The sequence below is a fragment of the Xenopus laevis genome, chromosome 4S (assembly GCF_017654675.1).
Source record: "Xenopus laevis strain J_2021 chromosome 4S, Xenopus_laevis_v10.1, whole genome shotgun sequence".
Taxonomy (NCBI): Eukaryota; Metazoa; Chordata; class Amphibia; order Anura; family Pipidae; genus Xenopus; species Xenopus laevis.
This window is the reverse complement of record NC_054378.1, coordinates 29694788-29719574: the sequence shown is the minus strand read 5'-3', so window position 1 is coordinate 29719574 and position 24787 is coordinate 29694788. Positions and strand designations below refer to the sequence as shown.

The window sequence follows — 24787 nt, the reverse complement described above, 5'->3', positions numbered from 1 at the left end:
AACACCCTCCCCTAAGTCATTAATGAACAAGTTAAATAAAAGTGGACCCAATACTGAGCCCTGGGGGACCCCACTTAGAACCTTACTCCAAGTAGAGAATGTCCCATTAACAACCACCCTCTGTACCCGATCCTGTAGCCAGTTTCCTATCCACGTGCAAACAACTTCATTAAGCCCAACAGACCATAGTTTAGAAAGCAGTCGTTTGTGGGGCACAGTATCAAACGCTTTGGCAAAATCCAAATAGATCACATCTACTGTCCCTGTCCAGAATCTTACTTACCACATCATAAAATGCAATCAAATTCGTCTGACATGACCTATCCTTCATAAAGCCATGATGATTGTTGCTCATAATGCCATTCATTTGGACAAAATTTTGAATGTGATCCCTTAACAAGTCTTCAAATAATTTGCCCACCACAGATGTCAAGCTTACTGGCCTATAATTGCCAGTCTGAGCTCGTAATCCCTTTTTAAATATTGGAATAACATCATCTTTTCTCCAATCCATAGGTACTATACCAGATGACAGTGAATCTGAGAAAATCAGAAATAAGGGCTGGTCCAAAACTGAACTAAGCTCTCTTAGAACCCAGGGGTGTATGCCATCAGGCCCTGGAGCCTTGTTTACATTAATTTGTATTAAAGCTTTTTGAATCATATCCTGAGTCAGCCACTGACTAGATTGAGCTGAACCATTCGTGCAGCTATAAAGTGAGCCTGTGAACCCAGACTCCTCTATTGTATACACTGCCTTTTCTGTATCTGTTAACACTCACAACCTGCATCTTTTTACTATTAATATATTTAAAAAACTTTTTAGGGTTAGTTTTCACCTCCACCGCAATTAACTCTTCATTTCTTCTCTTAGCCTTCTGGATTGCTGATTATTGCACATTTGCTATAAGTTCTGGGTCATTTGACATCACTAAATCAAGAATAGCATTTATACTGGTAGGCTCCTCAACAACCTGTGCTAAAAAATTGTCGTGCAATAAGTTTATAAACTTGTTCCCATTAACTGATCTAGCAGTACTGTTGCTCCAGTCAATATCTGGGTAATTAAAATCTCCCATTATCATTACTTAAACCTAAACTAGCAGCCTTTTCTATTTGCATTAGGAGCTTTGTCTCTTCCTCCTCACTTACATTAGGGGGTCTATAGCATACGCCTACAATTAATTTGCTGGATTCTTTACAATTGGTGAAGAACTCCACCCATACGACTTCTGCCCCCTCATTTTCTAACATAACCTCCTCCTTTATATGAGCTTTTAAATCCTGCCTAACATACAGACATACCCCTCCTCCTTTTCTATTGCCTCTGTCCCTCCGAAACAAAGTATAGCCACTGATATTTACTGCCGAGTCATGCGACTCATTCAGCCATGTTTCGGCCACACCAATCACATCATATTTTCCTTCCAACACCAGCAGCTCCAGCTCTCCCATTTTACCAGTCAGACTTCTTGCATTTGTAAACATACATTTAATACTGGTACCATATTGAACATATGCCATGTGGTCCTCCCTATCCTTAACAGTACCCCCAGCCAGAACTCCTCCCCCATTTTCCCTTTCTTGCCCACTATCTCATCTAACCTGTCTTCCACTGAATCTTTTACTGAACCCTCCCCCCCACACCTAGTTTAAAATCTCCAACCGTCTAGCCATCTTCTCTCCAAAAACAGCTGCCCCATCATCATTGAGGTACAGCCCATCCCTAGCAAAGAGCCTGTAGCCGACTGAGAAATCAGCCCAGTTCTCCAAAAACCCAAAACCCTCCTCCCTACACCAATCTTTCAGCCACGCATTAATCTCCCTACGCTCCCGCTGTCTCCTTAGTGTTGCTCCTGGCTCAGGTAATATCTCTTAGAAAATTACCGTGGAAGTCCTCAGCTTTGCACCTAGTTTTTTAAAATAATTTTTGAGGACTTCACCACCTCCTCTAACTTTGTCACATGCCTAGTGTAAGGAATCCTTACCCTGGTGGTCTTCTTCACTGCCGGCTTCCTAATGCGCGCCGCGCACTTCCGGTCTTTATAGGCGCATGCACGCTGGCATGATTACGTCAGCGCGCAATGGCGCGAAATTCAAATGGATTTAAAGAGACATTTTCTTTTATGTCGTTGCCCGTGATAGGATTTGTTGCTGGTGCTATTAGCTGTTGCTATTCTGTTTGAATCTGATCCTGATTGTCTGTTTTGACCCCTGCCTGTCTGTTTGACTACTCTGATCTCTGGAACCTGACCCTTGCCTGAAACCGACCTTGACTCTGCTTAACCCTCATGTTTGACGTTCTGGTTTGATCTCTGCCTGTTATTTGACTCCGATTCTGCCTCAGCCCATCTGATTGATTACCCGGTTTTGACCCTTGCCTGCCTGACGACTCTAGCTATCTGCCTGCCTCGACCCAGCCTATCTGACCATGAATCTGTCTTACATTATTGTACCACGACCTTCGGCCTAACTGACTTTAACAACAGTCATGCCCCTTTGCTTGACAGAACTCCTCGCCTTGCTCCTCTCGAAAAGTCCAGGTGGCATCTGAGTACGCTGAGGGCTCCTCCCGAAACCAAAGGCGGTCTCACTACTGGTGAAGCCGAGCCAAGACCAGGGAGCTTGGCATTAGTTCTGGTTTAGGGTGCCGACCGTGACATTATCACGGGCCATGGAAGACAAAGGTCATGCCGACGCTGCTGCTACTGCTCCATCCACTCCAACCACTACCGAAGTGCTTCTTACCACTCTGCTTCAGCGCTTAGAGGATCAGGAGCAAAAACAGAATTATCTCCTGTTATTATCTGTTGGGGGTATTCGTAGTGGTCTATCTTGATGATATTTTTATTTTCTCTTCCAATCTAAGTACACATCGTAATCATGTTTGTGAAGTCTTACGAAGGCTAAGGGAAAATAATCTTTACGCGAAACTGGAGAAATGTACCTTTGAGGTCTCTTCTGTTCAGTTTTTGGGGTTTATTATTTCCAACAATGGTCTATAAATGGATCCAGGCAAGGTGAGAGCTGTCCTGGATTGGGCCCAACCCCTTTCGTTACGTTCAGTTCAAAGATTTCTTGGTTTCGCCAACTATTATCGTCAATTTATTAAGAATTTTTCTCTTATTGTGGCCCCCATCACAAATTTAACTAAGAAGGGCGCTGATCCCAGTATATGGCCTCCTTCAGCCTTACAAGCTTTTGAAACCCTCAAAAGGGAGTTCAGTTCTGCCCCTAATTCTTCTACACCCTGATTCTGCTCTTCCCTTCAATGTGGAGGTTGATGCTTCTGAGGTAGGAGCTGGGGCAGTCCTTTCTCAAAGGCACCCGATAACCAACAAATTGCACCCCTGTGCCTTTTTCTCTAAGAAGTTTTTACCTGCAGAGGTAAATTACGACATAGGGAACAGGGAGCTGTTGGCTGTCAAATTGCCTGGTTTAGGGTGCCGACCGTGACACCTAGGGTGCAACAATAGGTGTCCCAGGCATGTACTTCAATCTACCTACGCCTACTAATTTACCTAAATGAAATGTCACCTGATGGTTGCTATTGGCATCTGCTTTGCATTTTAACACTTCTGATAATTCTTCTTCTTATGTATTATAATGTGTTCCACTTCAAGCATGCAGATCATGGCACAATAAGTACAGCCATTACATTAACAAGGCAGGAAATGGGAAAGGTAATTGATAATTCAAAAGTAATAGAGTTCTTTAATGTATGTGAGAAGTCTGTTGATAACAGCTATAACACCAGCAAGTGTCCAAAATGTACACAATAGAGAGCACATATTGGCACGTCATTAATGGGGTGGTTCATCTTTAAATTCACTTTTATGATGTTATAGAAGGGCTAATTCTAAGAAACTTTTAAATTTGTAATTTTTTTAATATTTGCCTTCTTCTGACAACTTTCAAATGGGGGTCACTGACCCCATCTAAAACAAATGCTCTGTAAGGCATTTATTATTATTACTACTTTTGACTACTCATATTTCTATTCTGGTCCTTTCCTATTCATATGCCAGTGTATTACTCAAATCAATGCATGGTTGCTAGGGTAATTTGGACCCTAGCAACCAGATTGCGGAAATTGCAAACTGGAGAACTGCTGAATCAAAAGCTAAATAATTAAAAAAAAAACAAATAATAAAATATGAATACCAAATGCAAATGGTCTCAGAATATCACTCTCTATATCATACCAAAAGTTAACGCAAAAGTGAACAGCCCCTTTAAGGTACATGTAAGTTCCAAACATGCTTGTGCACTTCCACATGGCTTTCCTGCTTCTTCTACTGTTTGGAAGTAATATACCACCTCACTGAAAGGAAAAATGAAAGGAAATGTCCTTGTAAATTACCTGCTTGATATTACAGCATATACTGTACATCTTGTATGTCCAACATAATGCCCTCCAATTGTTATTAAAGGACATGAAAACCCCCTCCACAAAAATGTAATCAGTGAACAACCTCTTTGAAATCTTTAGATAGCTGCCACCCTGGTTGTTAAAAGGTTAACAGTTAGGCTTGCTTTGATAACTTAATCTCTCATTAATCACTTAGAAATCCTTCTCCTTCTCTAACACACTCTGCCCTCTCCCTCAGGAATTTACTTTGGCTGTTAATTATGAGCATGCTCAGTTCTTCTCAGCTCAGATTAATAAACACACCCTCCAGTCTAACAGCCAATGAAGAGATAGCATTGCTGGTGCCTATAGGAACTCTGCTCTAGCTGTCTTATTTTTTTCTCCTAAACACCTCTCCTGAGCTCAGCCTAACCATTACAGTGCTTAACCCCAGCAGAACTTTTTATCAAAGTATGTTGTGCCTGTGTAAAGCTGCATTCTGCATTGCATGAACTTTATAGCATACATGTCCTGTTTGCAGATGTCAATGTTACTAATCATGTGTCAGACATAAAAAGCTGTTATTTTCCTTAGGAAAATAGGATGGCGTTGGCAAATGGAGGGGGTATATGCAGTACAAATGATGTGGCTTGGGTGGGGAAATTATGCCCAACTTATATAATGGTAGGAAAATGTAGGCTTAACATGTCCTTTAAACTGTCACTTATTGTTCAACAGCAGAGTTGAGTATTCCAATTTAACCCCTGCCTCCCAAAGTGGCCCTAGCCTTCTTGCTTTGTCAGGAACCCCTTTTTTCCTTGGTTTGGACCGATCAAGTATATTCCTGACATATTTGGCATGTAGGGGCAAACACAACATTAAGGTGGGGGTTCCCCAACATTTTTACCCATAAGCCACTTTTAAATCTAAACGTGTTGAGTAGCAACACACGCATGGCAATATTCACTGGAAGTTGCATCTACCTTTAAAAGTTCTGCCCCTGGAATTATTTTGCTGGCAGAGTTGCCAAAAAGGGTTAGATGCCACTCATGCCCAAGGGTTGCATATACTATGCCAAAAAGAGTTTTTTGGGGGGGAATTATGCTGTCATAATTTTTTACTGGATGAATTAAATAGCAAGTAAAGAAAAATAATTGTTATAAACACATAATTATTTTTATTTACTTGCTATTTAATTCTGCTAATAAAAAATCAAGTACCCTTTTAAAATTAGAGGATAAATGTTTTGCATACAAATACCTGTTATTTTATTAAATTAACTTTATATATTTCATTCGAGTAACTATACCACTAATAATAATAGTGATTATTGGCTTAATTAATATGATATTTAGCATTAAGATTTATGCTAGCATAGCCTCAGTTGTGAGGGTACTTTTCTTTTGTGCTGATGAATAAACCCTATCAAACATTATGTTTGATAGTCACGGTACAATTACCCTTACCCCCAGTGAAAGGCAATTTTTCTTTTCTGTTTTTTTATATTTGACTGTAAAAAATCTTACCTGATATTCATTTTGTCCTTTGCAGGATCTTTCATGGACAGACTGAGCAAATACACCTCCAGAAAGCAATGAGGCTTATATGGTGGCAAACTTGTCCTCTCCCTAGCCACAGTTGTTGCTCCTTTGGCATGTCAAGGTGATATTTGCAAGCAAAGCAGCATTGGTGTTGACGCTCAGCTCCTCTGTAATTTAAATTTGACTGTCTGGAAAAAGTGACATGATGCAGAGGCCTTATCAAAGTGAAAACAACTGAGCTGAAATGGTTTTATACACTACCCCCTTTCCCAGCAACTTCTTTTCGTTCCTTCACTCCTTGTCCTGGGCCCTAATTTTCCCTTGCTGTTGGCTGGGAGATCGGTTACTTGCTTCATTTCTGCCAACCACCTATGAGAAACGACAACGGTCAGATGATCCATGTTACATCCAGGTCCTCTTTATTATCATAACCACGCCTATTTATTTAGCACTGCTGGTTTCATCACTTCCATTTGCCTTCATAGGATTCCTGGTGTGGTCTCCTATACAAGCTGCACGCAGACCCTATGTCTATTCCCATATCCAGGAGAAAGCTTGTGCAACAGAAGCCAAGTTGCTGGCTGAATGGAGAGCAACAAGCAGTGGAAAAAGCTTCTGCTTTGGAACTGCCAATGTTTGCCTCTTGCCTGACTCAATGGCAAGGTTCAACAACCTTTTTAATACCCAAGCTCGGGCTAAAGAAATAGGTAGAAGAATACGCAATGGGGCAAGTAGACCCCAAATTAAGATATACATAGACTCTCCTACGAACACTTCTATAAGTGCTGCCAGTTTTAGCAGTCTAGTGTCCCCCCAAGGTGGTGATACATCTCACCGAGCAGTAAATGTAGGTATGAAGAGAACAACATCTATGGAATATAAAGGAGAAAATTTTGGTGTAAACAGCTGTGAGGAGGGCAGAAATTGGAGAAATGGAGGAGACACAGCTGATGGAGAAGAAAGTCCATGCATCATTCGTATAAGCGGAGAGGACAGTGACCACATCTCTGACACAGAGACTGATGCCATTAGTGGGCATGTGAATGTAGCATGCTTGGCAGAAATTGAGACAGATTTTCAAAAGAGCCCAACAGCTAACCATAAGGGTAAGGATGCAGATGGTGGAAGTCTTGACAGTTGTACAGCCTCCCGGGAATCACTATTCAAGGTCCGAATGGCAGATGGAGCTGTTGACCAAAGCAGTGTTAACAATAAGCTTTTGTATAAAACATCCATAATCAAGAAGGCCACTGCCCGGAAGAAGAAACACATGGATGATATATTAGATCATGATATTTCTGCCTTTTTTCCAGCCAACTTGGACTTTCTGTGCCTCCAGGAAGTATTTGACAAACGTGCTGCAGAGAAATTGAAAGAGCAGTTGCACTTCTATTTTGAATATGTGCTGTATGATGTGGGGGTTTATGGCTGCCATGGGTGCTGTGGGTTTAAGTTCCTTAACAGTGGGCTGCTGTTTGCAAGCCGTTACCCCATACTAGATGCTACCTATCACTGTTATCCCAATGGAAGAGGAATAGATGCACTTGCTGCCAAAGGAGCTTTGTTCGTCAAGGTAAGCTTGTTTTATGAAGACTGGTGTTTAAGTAATAGTAATTGTTATGTAGCATGCACATTTGGTACAAGGAGGCCAATAAATCATGCAAAAAAGATATCAGACTAGCTAAAATCGATATGAAAAGGGGTAGTAAAAATAATCCAAAATTATATTATGTAAATAGTAAAAAAATGAAGCAGAAAGGGGTGGGATCCTAAATATCAGAGGGGGTCTAGCTGAGATCCTGTTATTTGTACATTTTGTACTCTGTTATATGTACATTTTGTACTCTTTCAATTTAAGGGCCTTTCGTGGGGGGGTCCTTCACTTTATCCAGTAAAACAATATATTGTTTTTTTCAGGACAATCTGAGCTTTCAAAATATGCTATAATTTTGGTGAAAAAACTTCTGTAAAAAGATATAGGCTTATAAGTGTCTCATAAAATGAAAAAATCATGTTTCACATAATACAATCACATATATCAGAAACATAATTTATTTTATGTACAAGTACACAGCCGATTTGGAAAGTTCTATGTCTCCTGAACGCGCCAATACTAAATATATATCGTTTTATGTCCAAACAGTACACTACCAAATTTCCAAAGCACCACTCCATACTTCTGATTTCAAGGCCAAACATTCCACTAACAGTAGGTTTACCCTAGAAAACTACACATTATTAGAAAGAATAGATTATATATATAATGTGTTTGTAGAACACCAAATAAATGAGTAAAGGCAGAGGTGATGGAGGCTTAAGGTGCCAGCAGCCACTGTCTTACAGTGCATATACTTGCTCACCCAATCCTGAAACCCCATGCCAGCCAGCAACACGGCATCTAGGGGGCCCTGCCAAAATTGGGCCCTGCAGTTGTTAAGACCGGCAATGTATAAAAGTACAATTCTTTGTTAGCTGAGTCAACATAAATCCTTGGTGATGGGAAAACAATTTACCAATGTGTATTTTAATGTTCACACTTGTAATACAGCAATAGCACAACCTTTAATTAATGACTAATGACGCTTCTAAAATGTAATAGTTATGATTCTACTTCTTCAGGTGCAGGTTGGAACCACTCCTCAGGGCCAAAGAATTGTAGGATACATCTCCTGCACTCACCTGCATGCTTTGGCAGGTAAATTGCCATAACGCCATTTATTTTCTTCACTAGTAGGTTAACCTTTTGAAACAGGCTGGAAAAAGCAACTAAAAGCAAACAAATCAACTGAAAAGGATAAGTATTTGTTATTAACTGCTATTTTATATTAAGGTTTTATATTTAAATACTGTGGTATCATAGTTTATAGGTTTTTTTTTTGGTGTCTTGTGTGCTAAATAGCAAAGTTTGGTGTGGAATTGTTCTTACAGCAAGTTTGTCACAACCTGCTTTACTTTGCAGTTAGTTTTCCTTCAGTTTGAGGGGGTGAGGTTTGATTAGTTGCACCTGAACAGACTGTATAAATAGAACCCCTGGTACTCCAGTGGAGCTTGCTCTTAAGTGTTTGCTCTGTAAGTGGGAGATCTGTAAGTGGAGTTACAAATACGTTACAAACACAGGAGTTAAGTGGGGGATCTGTAAGTGGAGTTACAAACACAGGAGTGATTGGGGGATTTGTAATTGGAGTTACAAACACAGGAGATTCAAACTAAAGGAGGTTCAAACTAAATAAGGTTCAAACTAAAGGAGGTTCAAACTAGGTCAAAAGTTTGTTTGTTCTAAACCCTAATCTTTTTGAGTTTTTTTTATTCCTGTTTTGATCTGTATCTGGGATAATGAGTTCTAGCAAGATTGAAGGTCTGACTCAGTGCACAGTCTGCCATATATATGCAGATTTGGAACAAGAGATCCAAAATGCTTACCTCTGTGGTGGGTGTCACTTTGGAGGCTCGAGGTAGAGCACTAGAGCAACAAATTGCAACACTGCGGTCAATTGACAATCTTGAAAGGAGTCTCTTGCTCACTGAGCAGGACCTAATGGGGTCAGATAGTTTGGGGGGAACAGAACAGCAGCAGGATGTTGAGGCAGCTAGCTGGGTGACAAAATCTAAGGTGGGGAAAAGGAAAATAGAGGCTGATCCAGAACTTATACATCACAACAAATTTGCCAGATTGTGTGATGATGATCTAAGCATATTGTGGTTGTAGGGGACTCAATTATTAGGAAAGTGGATAGGGTAATCTGTGGTCCGGATCGCTATAACCGAACAGTTTGCTGTCTGGGTGCCTGGTGCCAGGGTTCGGCATGTGGTTGATTGGGTAGACAAATTATTGGGTGGAGCTGGGCATGACACAACTGTCTTAGTGCATTTCGGTACTAATGACAAAATAAATGGTAGATGGAAGACCTTGGCGAGTGATTTCAGGGATCTAGGCTCTACGATCAAGGAAAGGTCTTCCAATGTCATCTTTTCTGAAATGTTGCCAGTGCCACATGCAAATTTAGGAAGACAGAGGGAGTTTAGGGAGCTAGATACATGGCTCAAGTATTGGTGTAGGAAGGAAGGGAGCACTAGAGCACTGGGCTGATTTTTCCTTGGGGTACAACCTATACAGTCAGGACAGTTTGCACCTCAATGGAAGGGAGTCCACTGTGCTAGGGGAAAGAATGGCTAAGAGGTTGGAGGAGTGTTTAAACTAGGCAAGGGGGGGGGCAGGTGAGATAAAGAATTGTGGGGAAGCTAGGGTAGACGGGGCAGTGGGATTAAGTAACGGGTCATGGGGTAGGAGTATGGGGGGCATACAGTTTACCAGCTAAGGAGGTTCCTCTGTTATAAGGAAAACAGAATAATGCTAACTTAACATATAATTCTCCACTAAGTAATGCAAATTTCAAAAGTAAATTTAATAAGCTCTGCTGTATGCTGGTGTAGCGCTATAGTAAATTGAGTGCACCTTACTCTACTATAAGCTTCACTCCCAGTACATATGCTCCGGATGAGACCTTAAAACCTTAGGGAGTGAGCCTTCGCAGCGATGTGGGAGCAGGGTGTAGTGCAACTGTAACTGTATTCAAGGTGCAAATAATTGGGCATCAGTGTTTCTTATAACTTAACCATAGAACAGATTTATTGAGCATACAATCCTCACTGGAGTGTACATAAAGAGAACATTGCAGGATCATACATTACAATGAATAGGCAGTACTCACAGCACCGTTGGTCAGTATGATTCTCCTCAGAGATAGGAACAATATATGCAGCTTTGAGGAGGTACACCCAGCTTTCAGCCTTTTCCCTAAGTGGAACCTGAGGGGAATACTCTCTACCCTACGTCTGTACACTTAGTCCCTACTTCTGGGAATTAGGATCTCAATCCCACTCACAATCCTCGGAGGAGCCTCATGCTGCTCAGCTAAATAATCTGTCTGTCATGAACATCCCCAATTTGGCCAGTCTTTCCTCATAGCTAAGATTTTCCATACCTTTCACCAGCTTAGTTGCCCTTCTCTGTACCCTTTCTAATACAATAAGGTCCTGTTTGAGTGATGGAGACCAAAACTGAACGGCATATTCTAGATGGGGCCTTACAAGTGCTCTATACAGTGATAGAATGACCCCCTCCTCCCGTGACTCCATGTCCCTTTTAATACAGCTCAAGACCTTATTTGCCCTTGATGCTGCTGACTGGCATTGCTTGCTACAGCCAGTTTATCATCTACAAGGACTCCAAGGTCCTTTCCATAATGGATTTGACTAGTGCAGTACAGTACCATTAAGGGTATAAGTGGCTTGGATATTTTTACATTCCAGGTGCATGACTTTACATTTATCAAAATGGAATCTCTTTGCCACTTAGCTGCCCAGATTGCCAGATTGTCAAGATCGTGTTGCAAGGATGCCACATCCTGGATGGAATTAATTGGGCTGGATAGTTTTTGTATCTGCATAAACTGATACATTACTTACAACACCCTCCCCTAAGTCATTAATGAACAAGTTAAATAAAAGTGGACCTAATATCGAGCCCTGGGGGACCCCACTAAGAACCTTACTCCAAGTAGAGAATGTACCATTAACAATCACCCTAACGATCCTGTAGCCAGTTTCCTATCCATGTGCAAACGACTTCATTAAGCCCAAAAGATCTTAGTTTAGAAAGCAGTCGTTTGTGGGGCACAGTATCAAACGCTTTGGCAAAATCCAAATAGATCACATCTACTGCCCCCCCCCCACTGTGACTATCTTACTTACCTCATCATAAAAAGCATTCAGATTTGTCTGACATGACCTATCCTTCATAAAGCCATGCTGATTGCTGCTCATAATGCAATAGCAAATTTTTAGGACAAATTTTTGAATGTTATCCCATAACAAGCCTTCAAATAATTTGCCCACCACAGATGTCAAGCTTACTGGCCTATAATTGCCAGGCTGAGATCGTAATCCATTTTTAAATATTGGAATAACATCAGCTTTTCTCCAATCCATAGGCACTATACCAGATGAAAGTGAATCTGAGAAAATCAGAAATAGGGGCTGGTCTTAAACTGAACTAAGCTCTTTTAGAACCCGGGGTGTATGCCATCAGGCCCTGGAGCCTTGTTTACATTCATTTTTATTAAAGCTTTATGAATCATATCCTGAGTCAGCCACTGACTAGATTGAGCTAAGCCATTAGTGCAGCTATAAAGCGAGCCTGGGAACTCAGACTCCTCTATTGTATACACTGAATAAAAGAACTTCACATTATAGACACCTAACTGGGTCCTAAAATACAGATTTTCTGTATCTGTAACAACCATACTGGTACCATTACTTAATGGAGCAACACTCTCAACCTGCATCTTTTTACTTTTAATATATTTGAAAAACTTTTTAGGGTTAGTTTTCACCTCCATCGCAATTAACTCTTCATTTCTTTTCTTTGCCTTCCAGATTGCTGATTTACAACATTTATTACAGTGTTTATATTCATTAAATGCAGCTTCTGTCCCAACAGATTTGTAGTTTTTAAATGCCTTTCTCTTCTTTCCTATTAACTTCTTTACTTCTGTATTAAGCCACATAGGATGATTCTTAGAGCTTCTACATTTACTTCTTAAGGGAATAAATTGAGAACAGTAATGATTCCATATCATTTTAAATGAAAACCATTTCTGTTCTGGGTTTTTAGCTGTAAACGTAATGCCCCAATCAATACTCTGTAGGGCAGCCCTCAAGGCACTATAATTAGCTTTTCCAAAATTCATGTTTTTTGTTGCCCCAGTATATATTTGTTTTTTGCACCAGACATTAAATTATATAACATTATGGTCACTATTACCCAGGGGTTCAATGACTTGCACATTCGCTATAAGTTCTGGGTCATTTGAGATAACTAAATCCAGAATAGCATTTTTTCTGGTAGGCTCCTGTGCCATAAAATTGTCATGCAACAAGTTTATAAATTTGTTCCCATTTTCTGATCCGGCAGTACTGTTGCTCCAGTCAATATCTGGGTAATTAAAACCTCCTTGTCATGATGCAGGCCTGTAATAGTTAATAAAACAGGCCAAGGTATCATGAGAAATATTTCTGCCAACATCTAAATCAGACACATAACAGGCCTCTTCTCACTATGGTCAGAGGGGTCAGAGCTGTAATGCCCTCCTCCATGCCCTGGCTGATAAGAGCCATTCCATGGGGAGGGGGGAAGCCCAAGGAGTGAGAACTTAAAGTTCCCAGCAAGACCCTCAAAGGTGAAGTGAAGGTCACATATAATGTATACTCAAATATATTTATCCTTACAGAACCCATACCTGATGTACCAACAGTATAAAAAACTGATGATGAGTTCAAGGCAATTTCAGATTTCAAACGAGTCCAAACATGACTAGGTTTGGTACTCTGTGTATTAGATGTGAATATCTGGGCAGGTGCAGGTCACACAGTATTGATGTTTAGTATCTATGGAATCCCTGGGAGAATTATTAACCAATGAATATAATATCATCTCTCTCCTATGTTCCCATAGGGAGTTATGGTCATTATATTCTTGGTCCAGTTCCTACTCACAGAAGGTCATAAAAAACTCAATCTGTGTCCTGCTAGGCCACACCCCTTGCATTCCTGAGGGAGGGGGGAGTGTGCAGTTACCTGATGCCCTGAAATCACTAATAAATAGTCAGCTCTTCTGACTAAACTTGGGATTTACTTTGGAGGACCAATTGCGATTGGAAGTTATCCCGTTTGTTTCCCCTTGCCTCCAGGACCAGGAATTCTTTATCTTTGGAGTTAAGTATAGGTTTTCCATGTTTTCCCTTTTATTTTACAACTGTTTGTAATTGTATTATTGAATGTATGTCTCTTTTTGTAACATCTTTTTGTATATTGCACTGTTATACCTTTTATAATATTAAAGAGAATTTAATAAGATTGTCTTTGGTGCTCTAAACGAACCTAGCCTGAAAGAGTGTAACTGTGAGCCTTAACCCTCTGCATGCTGAAGTACTTGTTGAGTCAGTAGGAACTAACTGACTATAGTGAGAGAGTGTTAATGCATTGGTGTATTGTGAGTTAGTACCTGTTAGAGAGAACGGGGAAATAGTCACATTAGGTTTCTATCGCCTGTGAATGATAGATGGTGGCAGCGAATGAGTTTTGTGGGTGTTGGTTGGGGTTTGGGGTGCTTTTGTGTTAGTCTAACCTGTGTGCAAGGTGGGTGAGAGACTGAGTGAGTGACCCCTGATAGCCACACCTAAAGTCACGTGCAGTTGGAAGTACCGTGTTCGTGACACTCCCATCTCATTACTTTACCCAAACTAGCATCCTTTTCTATTTGCATGAGGAGCTTCGCCTCCTCCTCACTTACATTAGGGGGTCTATAGCATACGCCTACAATTAATTTGCTGGACTCTTTACAATTGGTAAAGAACTCCACCCATAAGACTTCTGCCCCCTCATTTTCTAACATAACCTCCTCCTTTATATAAGCTTTTAAATTCTGCCTAACAAACAGACATACCCCTCCTCATTTTCTATTGCCTCTGTCCCTCCGAAACAAAGTATAGTCACTGATATTTACTGCCCAGTCATGCGACTCATTCAGCTATGTTTCGGCCACACCAATCACATCATATTTTCCCTCCAGCATCTCCAGCTCTCCCATATTACCAGTCAGACTCCTTGCATTTGCAAACATACATTTAATACTGGTACCATATTGAACATATGACATGTGGTCCTCCCTATCCTTAACAGTATCCCCAGCCAAATTTCCTCCCCCATTTTCCCCTCTTTGCCCACTATCTCATCTAACCTGTCTTCCACTGAATCCTTTACTGAACCCTCCCCCCCCCCCACACCTAGTTTAAAATCTCCTCCAACCGTCTAGCCATCTTCTCTCCCAAAACAGCTGCACCATCATCATTGAGGTGCAGCCCATCCCTAGCAAAGAGCCTGTATCCGACTGAGAAATCAGCCCAGTTCTGCAAAAAATCCAAAACCCTCCTCCCTACACCAATCTCTCAGCTACGCATTAATCTCCCTACGCTCCCGCTGTCTCCTTAGCATTGCTCGTGGCTCAGGTAATATCTCGGAGAAAATTACCTTGGAAGTCCTCACCCTCAACTTTACACCTAGTTTTTTAAAATTGTTCTTAAGGACTTCACCACCTCCTCTAACTTTGTCATTGGTACCTATGTGTACCAAGAACGCTGGGTCTTCCCCAGCCCCTCCCAATAATCTGTCCACTCGTTCCACCACATGCCGAACCAGGCAAGCAGCAGTGCGGCTCCTCATTCCGCTCTTACTTTCCCGCTGCCAGAAACTCACCAGCTCTTGGGCAGTCACTTCCGCTCTCGTCAGCAGTAGAGGGAGGAAAGGAGATTACTTATGAGCAGCTCCATTTTCGAAAAGCAACTTACCCAGCGCTGCCTGTAATCATTAGAGAACAGTGAGAACAGAGAGGAGTGGGGGGGGGGCACAACCAAGGTAGTAGCTTCTGAGGCAATCGGTGCTGTGTACCACGGCCCCTCCTCTCTGGTCGGTCGCGGTCTACCAGAAACATTACTGGGATCTACTGGTAGACCATGATCGACGTCCTGGGCACCCCTGATTTAGGGAATAGTGATCATAACATGGTCTCCTTTGAGATTCTGTTGCAGAAGCAATTCTATAAGGGTGTAACTAAAACACTAAATTTCAGACATGCAAACTTTGACAGTATAAAGGGCATCTCTGCTACATATTAAGTGGGAAATGATTTTCACAGGGTTAAACACAGAACAAAAATGGGAAGTCTTTAAAATGTTGCTTAATAAATATACATGTCAGTATATTCCCCTTGTAAGCAAGGAACATCGTTTCAAAGCAAAACCTTTTTGGTTCAATAGAAGTGTTGGTGTTGAGGTGGGTAAGAAAAGACGTGCTTTTAAGGCTTTCAAGTTAGCTGGGACAGCCAAATAATTTATGAGGTACAAGGAGGCCAATAAATCATGCAAAGAAGCTACACCTATCAGGCAAGCTAAAATTGATATGGAAAAGGATATTGCAGCAAGCAGTAAAAAGAATCCAAAATTATTTTTTAAATATTTAAAAAAATGAAGCAGGAAGGGATGGGACCTTCCTATCAGAGGGGGGGGGGCAGCTGGTTGATGAAAACAAAATAAAAGCACAGATTCTGAACTTATATTTTTCGTCTGTCTACACAAATGAGGAACCATATAGAATCATATAGAACCATAGAACCATAATAGTCTCAATTCTAAAAATACAACTAATGATGCATGGTTCACACATGAGGAAATTCAAAAGATACTAGAACATGTTAAGATTAACAAAGGTCTGGGCCCAGATGGTGTTCATCCCAGGGTACTTAGCTCTGTGATTGCCAAACCTCTTTACTTAATTTTTCAGGATTCATTGAGGTCTGGCATAGTGCAGAGAGATTGGAAAATTGCTAATGTGGTGCCTCTATTCAAAAAAGGATCCCGTTCTCAGCCTCAAAACTATAGGCCAGTTAGTCTGACGTCAGGGGTAGGAAAGATTTTCAAAGGGTTGATAAAGGATAAGATACTGGACTTTATAGCAAATCCTAATACTATGAGTGTGTGCCAGCATGGTTTTATGCGTGATAGATCTTGGCAGACTAACTTAATTTCTTTTTATGAGAAGGTAAGCAAGGACCTCAATTCTGGGATGGCAGTGGATGTGATTTGCTTAGACTTTGCTAAAGCATTTGATATAGTGCCACACAAAAAGTTAATGGTTAAATTAAGGAATGTTGGCCTGGAACATAGTATTTGTACCTGGATAGAGACCTGGATAGAGACCTGGCTTAAAGATAGACTACAAAGAGTGGTGGTAAATGGAACATTTGGATCAGTGTTGTTAGTGTTGTTAGTGGAGTACCACAGGGCTTTGTACTAGGTCCCTTGCTTTTCAGCTTGTTTATTAATGACCTGGAGCTGGGCATTGAAAGTACTGTTTCTATTTTTGCAGATAATACTAAATTGTGCAGAACTATAGGTTCCATGCAGGATTCTGCCACATTGCAGAGTGATTTGTCTAAGTTGGGAAACTGGGCAGCAAACTGGAAAATGAGGTTCAATGTTGAAAGATGCAAGGTTATGCACTTTGGCAAAAATAATATAAATGCAAGTTATACACTAAATGGCAGTGTGTTGGGAGTTTCCTTAAATGAGAAGAATCTAGGGTTTTTTGTAGATTACAAGTTGTCTAACTCTGGGCAGCTTCATTCTGTGGCTACTAAAGCAAATAAAGTTCTGTCTTGCATAAAAAAGGGTATTCACTGAAGGGATGAAAACAAAATTATGCCCCTTTATAGGTCCCTGGTGAGGCCTCATCAGGAATATGCAGTGCAGTTTTAGACACCATTCCTTAAGAGGGATATAAATGAGCTAGAGAGAGTGCAGAGACGTGCAACTAAATTGGTTAGAGAAATGGAGGATGGAAGAATTATGAGGGTAGACTGTCAAAGTTGGGGTTGTTTTCTCTGGAAAAAAGGCGCTTGCGAGGGGACATGATTACACTTTACAAGTACATTAGTAGACATTGTAGACAAATACCTTTTTACCCATAAAGTGGATCACCGTACCAGAGTAATGCACTGCCGGGTGATGTTGTGATGGTTGAGTCAGTTAATGCCTTTAAGAATGGCTTGGATGATTTTTTGGAAAGACATAATATCAAAGGCTATTGTGATACTACACTCTATAGTTAGTATAGAAACTGTATAGGTATATATAATTAATGTGAAAATAGGGAGCGGTGTGTGCATGGATGCTGGGTTTTCATTTGGAGGGGTTAAACTTGATGGAGTTTGTCTTTTTTCAACCCGATTTAACTATGTAACTATGTAACCTCCTGTGAACACTCTCAAAGGTCAGTGCTTTGTAGTGCAATTTCTGCACTGCTAAGAAGTAAATATTGTTTGTGCCTGTAGGCAGTGTATACTCTCTTTATATTTATTTAGTTAAAGGTTCAGCTCACCTTGAAATTAATTTTATAATATAATATTGATAAAGCTGTTCAAAAGCTGTTAATTTGTCTTTATTTTTATTCTTTAATAAAAATGTAACTTCTTGTTCTAAAACTTTCTAGTGTGGATTTTAAGCAAAGGTGAACTACCATTTTAACCAATGGAAGCTGCTTTCATAATCCTACCTGTAGTCCACTAATAGATAACTGCTGATTGGTTGTTATGGAAGTACATAGCTGCAGCAATCTTATTTCTCACAGAAGTATTTCTACTTCTTTGAGATTAAGCGATAACCATGCCTCAGACAGTAACTTACCAAGTCTGGAAAAAGCCACCCTGGTAGTAATGAGGAGCAGGTATGGCATTGGGTAGGCCGTCGCAGTTGACAGAAAGCTCAAAACTGCCCTGCTAACATTGCAGATTACTACACTACAGCCAGGAAGCATAAACACTAAAAAAAACTGCAGTGGTTGGAAAAAGTCATACAGTACTGTGCATTTTTTTCCTGTAGCCCTGTTTGGAATCAGATTGTGAGAATGTATCCATCATTTTCCTAAAACAAGCTGCAAAATTATGTTGGATACATATTGGCTTGTTTTTGTGGAATTTTGTTTGGTTTTTTGAGGGGAGAAGACTGACCTATATTTACATTCTTAGCAATTTCTTATGACTGTGGTCTGGATGCGACATTTGTACCCCCCCCCTCCCTAAAATCATGTTGATATAGGATACCTACCAGCTCTAAACCAATGGTTTGACCTAAATTGTACGGTCTGGCTTCTTGTGGGTGGCCTGAATAATGGAATGATATAGCACTTACTGATAAATCAGTCCCACACATCAAGAAAAGCAATAATAGAGAACTGAACAAAATTGAGAAATGTCTAGCAGAAAGTGAACAAACTATAATTTCTATGCCTGATCTAAGGTACGAAACACATTACAATATGCTCCATATAGTTGCTCAATCATAAGCCTCAAAAATATTAGGCCTATCCATTTTTGTAGCAAAAGAAGGACTCAGTAATTTGAATTATTTTTTTCTGGCAGGAGATGCAGTGACCCGATGTGAGCAATTAGATATGCTTCAAGAGTGGGTGTGTGAATTCCGCAAATCTACCTCCTCCTCCAGCACTGCAAACCAGGAGGAACTGGTGGTTTTTGATGTTATCTGTGGGGACCTTAACTTTGACAACTGTTCATCAGGTATTGGCTGTAAGAAAAGTGCAGTAATGTGTTCACCTAGGGATTGGTGAGTCTATAACACTGTACAGATGGAAAAGATTTCCTTAAAAAATGACCAATCAATAAACAATATGAAGTGGTGGCACGCTTGTACATCTAGACTTAAATAGATTATGTGACATTGTTTAAAAATTTGAATTTAGTGTAACTGTTTCAGACAGTAGCAATATTCAATATACAGGTATAGGATCTAATATCAGACCTGCCATTTATACTTCAGATGTATAAAAAAAAACTTACAATAGCAGGTATTCCACATGTGAACTATCACCATACAGTACATCTATATGACATAGTTAGTTTAAGGCAGGTGCTTTAATTGGGGACAACTGAAACTGTACTTGGTACCTGTAAAAGTCCTAAAAAGCAGAAGGTACTCATTGGAACCTGGATAGCACTTTCCACGTTAGAATAGCATTATGAACCTAAATGAGGCATCACACTTAATTCATTTTAGAACTTAAACTTTTACAATATGCTGTAGTGGATTATTTGTAAATAAATAAGTATTTGGAATTTAGTGTACCTATGGAATAATCGACTTGAAGGTCCTAGTGAGCAGTCAATAAGATTAGGTTTATGGCTGTAACTGCAATCCCAGTGTAAGGTTGTTTATTTTATTTGTGTGCACACAGAGGACAAACTGGAGCAGCAACACTCTTTGTTTACACATTACAAGGACCCATGTCGGCTGAGCCAAGGGGAAGAAAAACCCTGGGCAATAGGTAAATCATGAAAAAAATGGTGTGAAATGACATGGGAAAGTACTTTGTCAGTGCCTGCTTGCTGTAACATGGTATACAGGGAGGACACTGGTATGCTGATGGATCAATTTTAACACTGTTTCTTTGCAGTGGTTAAAATCTCAGGTGTGACTGGCTGTCCTGTGATGGAAGGATGAAATGTGAGGCAAAGCACAGTTGTGTATGTTTCATTATCTCTGTTTCAATCATCCTTTTGCATTCAGTAGTAATAGTTGTAGTAGTGACCGAGGCATCAATGTCACTATTGTGATAGATTTATAATCAATATTGGTTCTCATCCCCAAACAAATTTTGGAGAGAGAGATGCAGTGAGGATCAACAGGCATGTAAGTTAATCTAAACCCATGGAACCTGAAACACTTAAACTTTGCTAGAAGTCATGTAAATGTGTGCCCTGTTAAATGACATTTTAAGAATGTAAAGATACACTCTATAATGAATGAAACAAAAATTGAAATATTAATCTAGGAAATTAATGAAAGGGATGCAATTCAGCAGGAGTTGGTTGGAAAGCAATTAACTGAAAGGAGTCTTTGTCTGTTTCCTCAGGAACACTTTTGGACCCCGAGGGTCTGTATGATGAAGAGGTTTGCAGCCCAGATAATATGCAAAAGTAAGTAATGGAAATACTGCCATATACTGGGTTCCACTCAAACTGCATGACAGATAAATATAGATATCCTTCCAAGGAAGTGCTGTTTGTGTGATATCCATCAAGTCATCAATAAAACTTTAAGGGGCATATTCATTATGCTGTGTAAAAAACAGTGGGATAATACACCACACATCGACAGGCTGCACCGTGTAAAAAATGTTTACACGTTTTTTCTTATGTGACTTTCACCTGAAGCAGTGTAAAATAATATTGGCATTCACATGCCATTTATTTTACACAGTTTTTTCGGCAAATTTCGTTTTACGCGGCATAATAAATATGCCCCTTAAGAAGTTGTTCTGTTAGAAAACAGGTTATAGGTGAACAATTAAATCAATATTAAAGTAGTATATGTTTGTTTCTGTTAAGGAAGGATCCAGAGATAAGCAATATACAAAGGTCAAATACAAACTTACACCCAGTGCGACTGAAGGTAAAAACACTTTACAATGATCTTTTGCAGAGTCCTGGAAAATGAAGAAGGCAGGAAGGAATATTTAGTGTATCCCGCCAGCAAAAACCATTGTCCCAACCAGAAGGGAAGAAAGGTTCCATTGAAAGGCAGTGGACGCAGGGTGGATTATATGTTATTTACAGAGGAGGGACTCAACATGGAGTGGAAAGTGGTGAGAGAACATAAGTAGTGTAACATTAGGGGGTTATTAATCAAAATCCGAAATTTTCTGATTATTTAATTTAAAAAATTCCGACCAAAGTAGAATCCACGATTGACCTTATTTATTATTAAAAAAAAGCTTGTTATAATCAGATCGGGGAAAAACTTGATAAAATCGAGCAAAAACCCGAATCATACTTTTTCTATGCAAATCGCACTATTTTTTTTGGGCTATTTCCCGAAAAACCTGAATTTTCCAGATTTTTGCCCTAAAACCCCTGAAATAGTCAGATTTTCAGGGCTAATTCCAAAGCAGACCACAGAAACTTCCAAATCTAATAGGGACCTCTCCCATTGACTTATACAAAACCTTGGCAGGTCCGAGATGGCAAATTTTTAGATTTTGACTTTTTGCAGTGTTGGGATATAATAAATCTCGGAAAATTCAAGTTTTTTTCCTTTAAAAATTTGAATTTTATAGCAAAAAACTAAAATTTTTTGACTTTAATAAATAACCCCCTTAGAAAAAGTAAAAAAAAAGGCACTGCATATTATTCTGACTGTTTTTAAAGTGGGCCTTAATAAATATGTTGTTCTGGTTCCTAAATCCAATATCTTTGCCTTTATAGGATGTAGAAGAATACAGTTTTATAACACAGCTAGCTGGACTAACAGACCATGTGCCAGTAGCCATGCGACTGACAGTTTCCACAGGGGAAGAAGAATCCTAAACATTAAACAACTATAATTAATGAGATAGCATGTATGGCCCACGTTTACTATGAGCTCCAAAGTTTGGAGCATCCTGAAGGAGCCGCAAATGTCTCCACTATTTTGACTACATGATGCGGACAGATAGCAGATGGGAGCTCAGAAGTTTTACCCGATGAAGAAAAAATATATCAGAGCAGCTCCCACAGCAAGCTGTGACCTCTCCACAATTGAACAAAGAGGGAGAAACATGAACAGAACCAGTGCCATTCTTACCAAGTTGTTTTTATACCACTATATAGCACAATTTAGTTTGTAACCGTGAGATGCTGTTCTGTTTTCTTTTTTCTTTCTTTTTCTTTTGCATAATTTTGTATATCTTAAAGAAAAAAAAGAAGTTTTAACTTTTTACTTTTGTTCTCTTGCTGTAGGTCCAGATCATTCCACTAGCATGTGCTATAATTGCATGCCGCTCATCATAATCAAAAGAATAGGAAAATATTAATTACCTCAGGATACGCAGGAGGTGGATCTAACCAGGAATGTAAGAAAGGAAAATGCAGTTTCACTGATTAGCTAAATCTTTTATATCTGCTTTTCAGAAATTTCTGATCTCCTTTTAATTTTTAATGGCCATAGAGATTACACAATAAAATATCACCCAGATTTCATCATCTTGAAATCTTATGAATGCTGTGCTACATTAGGTTCTATTTCTCAAGGTATTTACAAAAAGTCTTTGGAAAAAATATGTATGTGAGTAACAAAGGTGGATTTGTCAGAATTTTCTATCCACTTTCTGAGCCACCTAAGTAGATATTATGAAATCCACATCTGTTGGTTGGTTAAAGGGTAAAATATGGCTTCGATACGCGGAGGTAATAATACATAATACTACTTATCACAGACCTCCAAAGTGACCAATAGCATTTTTATATTTTATTTATTTATATTTTGTTTTATTATAGGTACTGGCATAGGGATATGCTGCATGAGATGGGGCATAGAGGGCTAGAAGTGACACCCATTACCTTATTGTATACATTATGGCTTTTGAAGAGAGGCAGACTTCAAACTAAAGAATAACAGGTTATTGGTGTGAACTCCAGACTGTCTTTATATAAACAGACCACACAATAGTTCAGAGGAGTTTCTATGTGAAAGACAAGATGGCAGTTGGTGAAATGCATCCATGCTGAAAACACTATTTATATAGTCCAAGTGGAACACTCCTTTGTCAAGGAACTAAATGCCTGAGATGCTCAAAATAAAGACATTAGAAAAAAGGTTGACATAACTCAGGACTTAAAGTTACGTAGTTTTTTAAGGCAAGTGCATCAAAACTGACAAATATTTAGGCTCTGACAATGAGCCTTTGTGTGAACTAAAATGGTCAAATTCCATATTTAGTTAATTTTATGTGAAAAGCAGAAATCTGCAGAACCATGGAATAGTATTCATCTGGTTAGTATTTTAAACCTGTTTATTTCACTAATAATAGCATTCACGAAGGACAAACAGCCATTATTGGGAACATCAGGGCAAAACTTGTATGTAAAATCAGGGAAATACACTCATTGAAATGCATTATAAATTGGTGGGATCAAAAATCAGGTACTTAAAATTGAGCTTTCACTGTATTTATGAAGCACAGCATATGTCACAGTACTGTATTATAAATGGCTATATACATTTAATATACATATACAGAATACAAAACAATAACCAATAAAAGAAGTAAAGAGGACCCTGCCCCTAAAATCTTATTGTATAAAATCCTCACTCTGTTGCTTATGTTTTTTTAAGTAATTATCCTTTGAGTCGCCTATAGTTTGGAGTGTTGCAAAAGGTAGTTAAATATTTCTTTAGTTGCAAAAGGTGACATCTCCTAATGGCTTTTAAGGCCTAATGAGGTAATTAGGGTCAGCTGTTATGTGAGTGCCCCAAGAAGTAGTCTTGAGCTGAGTCTGAACTTATTTTTATAGAGATTGAGCAAAGATCCCCTCTGGAGGAATTCAGGGATGGTATTCCATCATATGCCACATGAAATTAAATGTCACATCCTCAAGGTCCTTTGAGGGGCCTCCTCACTAGGTTCAAGAACAATTTGAACATTAATAGTTCATTTTAGTCTACAATTGATCTTAATCCTTTTACCAGATTGTGGATGATTAAAAGAGGCTTCATTCATTATGTGCCTTTCGAAGCAACAGTAGCACCCCCAAGAGTGTTCAACCATGTGAGATGTGTAGAGAACTAATTACAGTGATTGGGGTCAGTTAAGACCAGAATGTCTGTTAAGCTTCAACCCATTCTAAAAACCGGTGGCAATATTTGATTTGACTCCAGAACTGTCCAGAGTTCAAATATGGCCTTGACCAATGTTTTTATTATAAAGAAAGTAGGTGCTTAAAAATGTTGGTCTTGTTATTGTTTGAGTGAAGAATTTTTATGGTAGGTTGGGTCAGTGATTTGTTTTTTGCAGTGTAACAGGTTAGTTAGATAGCAGCCCTCTAGTAGGAAGTAGGACATCATATTTTCCTATTGTGTTTGCTGTGCTTGCTGATCTATAATCATGCACCATTCTCAGCATCTAGTAGTATGAAATGCTGTCCATCATTGTGGTGGCTGACACCTACTCTCATGTATAAACGCATTTTCATATTTTTAATGTTATATGCTGTAGTCCGCCCCCATCAATATTTATATTAATTCATAAAGGTAATCACTATCAAAACACTGGGCCATGAATTTCACTGGCGAAAGTAAGGCTTTATGTTCATTAAAGTCAGTTTGTTCCATAGTTAATTAGGCTTGAAAAAAACTAATTAGGCTTGAAAAAAGACAAATGTCCATTAGATTAACCCCTTCAAATAATATATACACTCACATATATAATCTATATTTACTGTATATACCCATAT

At 39.4% G+C, this 24787-nt stretch overlaps 1 protein-coding gene across 3 annotated transcripts in view; it reads left to right on the top strand.

The window, feature by feature from the left end:
- smpd3.S (sphingomyelin phosphodiesterase 3 S homeolog) overlaps window positions 1–22534 on the top strand; it is a 240408-nt gene extending 217874 nt beyond the window's left edge. For all 3 annotated transcript variants that reach the window (XM_041561112.1, XM_041561114.1, XM_041561113.1), the window contains exons 3-9: window positions 5903–7465; window positions 8512–8587; window positions 18923–19078; window positions 19753–19842; window positions 20431–20494; window positions 21000–21162; window positions 21782–22534. In XM_041561112.1, coding sequence (XP_041417046.1) covers window positions 6137–7465; window positions 8512–8587; window positions 18923–19078; window positions 19753–19842; window positions 20431–20494; window positions 21000–21162; window positions 21782–21883 — 1980 coding nt within the window. In that variant the 5' untranslated portion in view covers window positions 5903–6136 and the 3' untranslated portion in view covers window positions 21884–22534. The remainder of the gene's footprint in view (window positions 1–5902; window positions 7466–8511; window positions 8588–18922; window positions 19079–19752; window positions 19843–20430; window positions 20495–20999; window positions 21163–21781) is intronic.
- Window positions 22535–24787: the final 2253 nt, after the last annotated feature.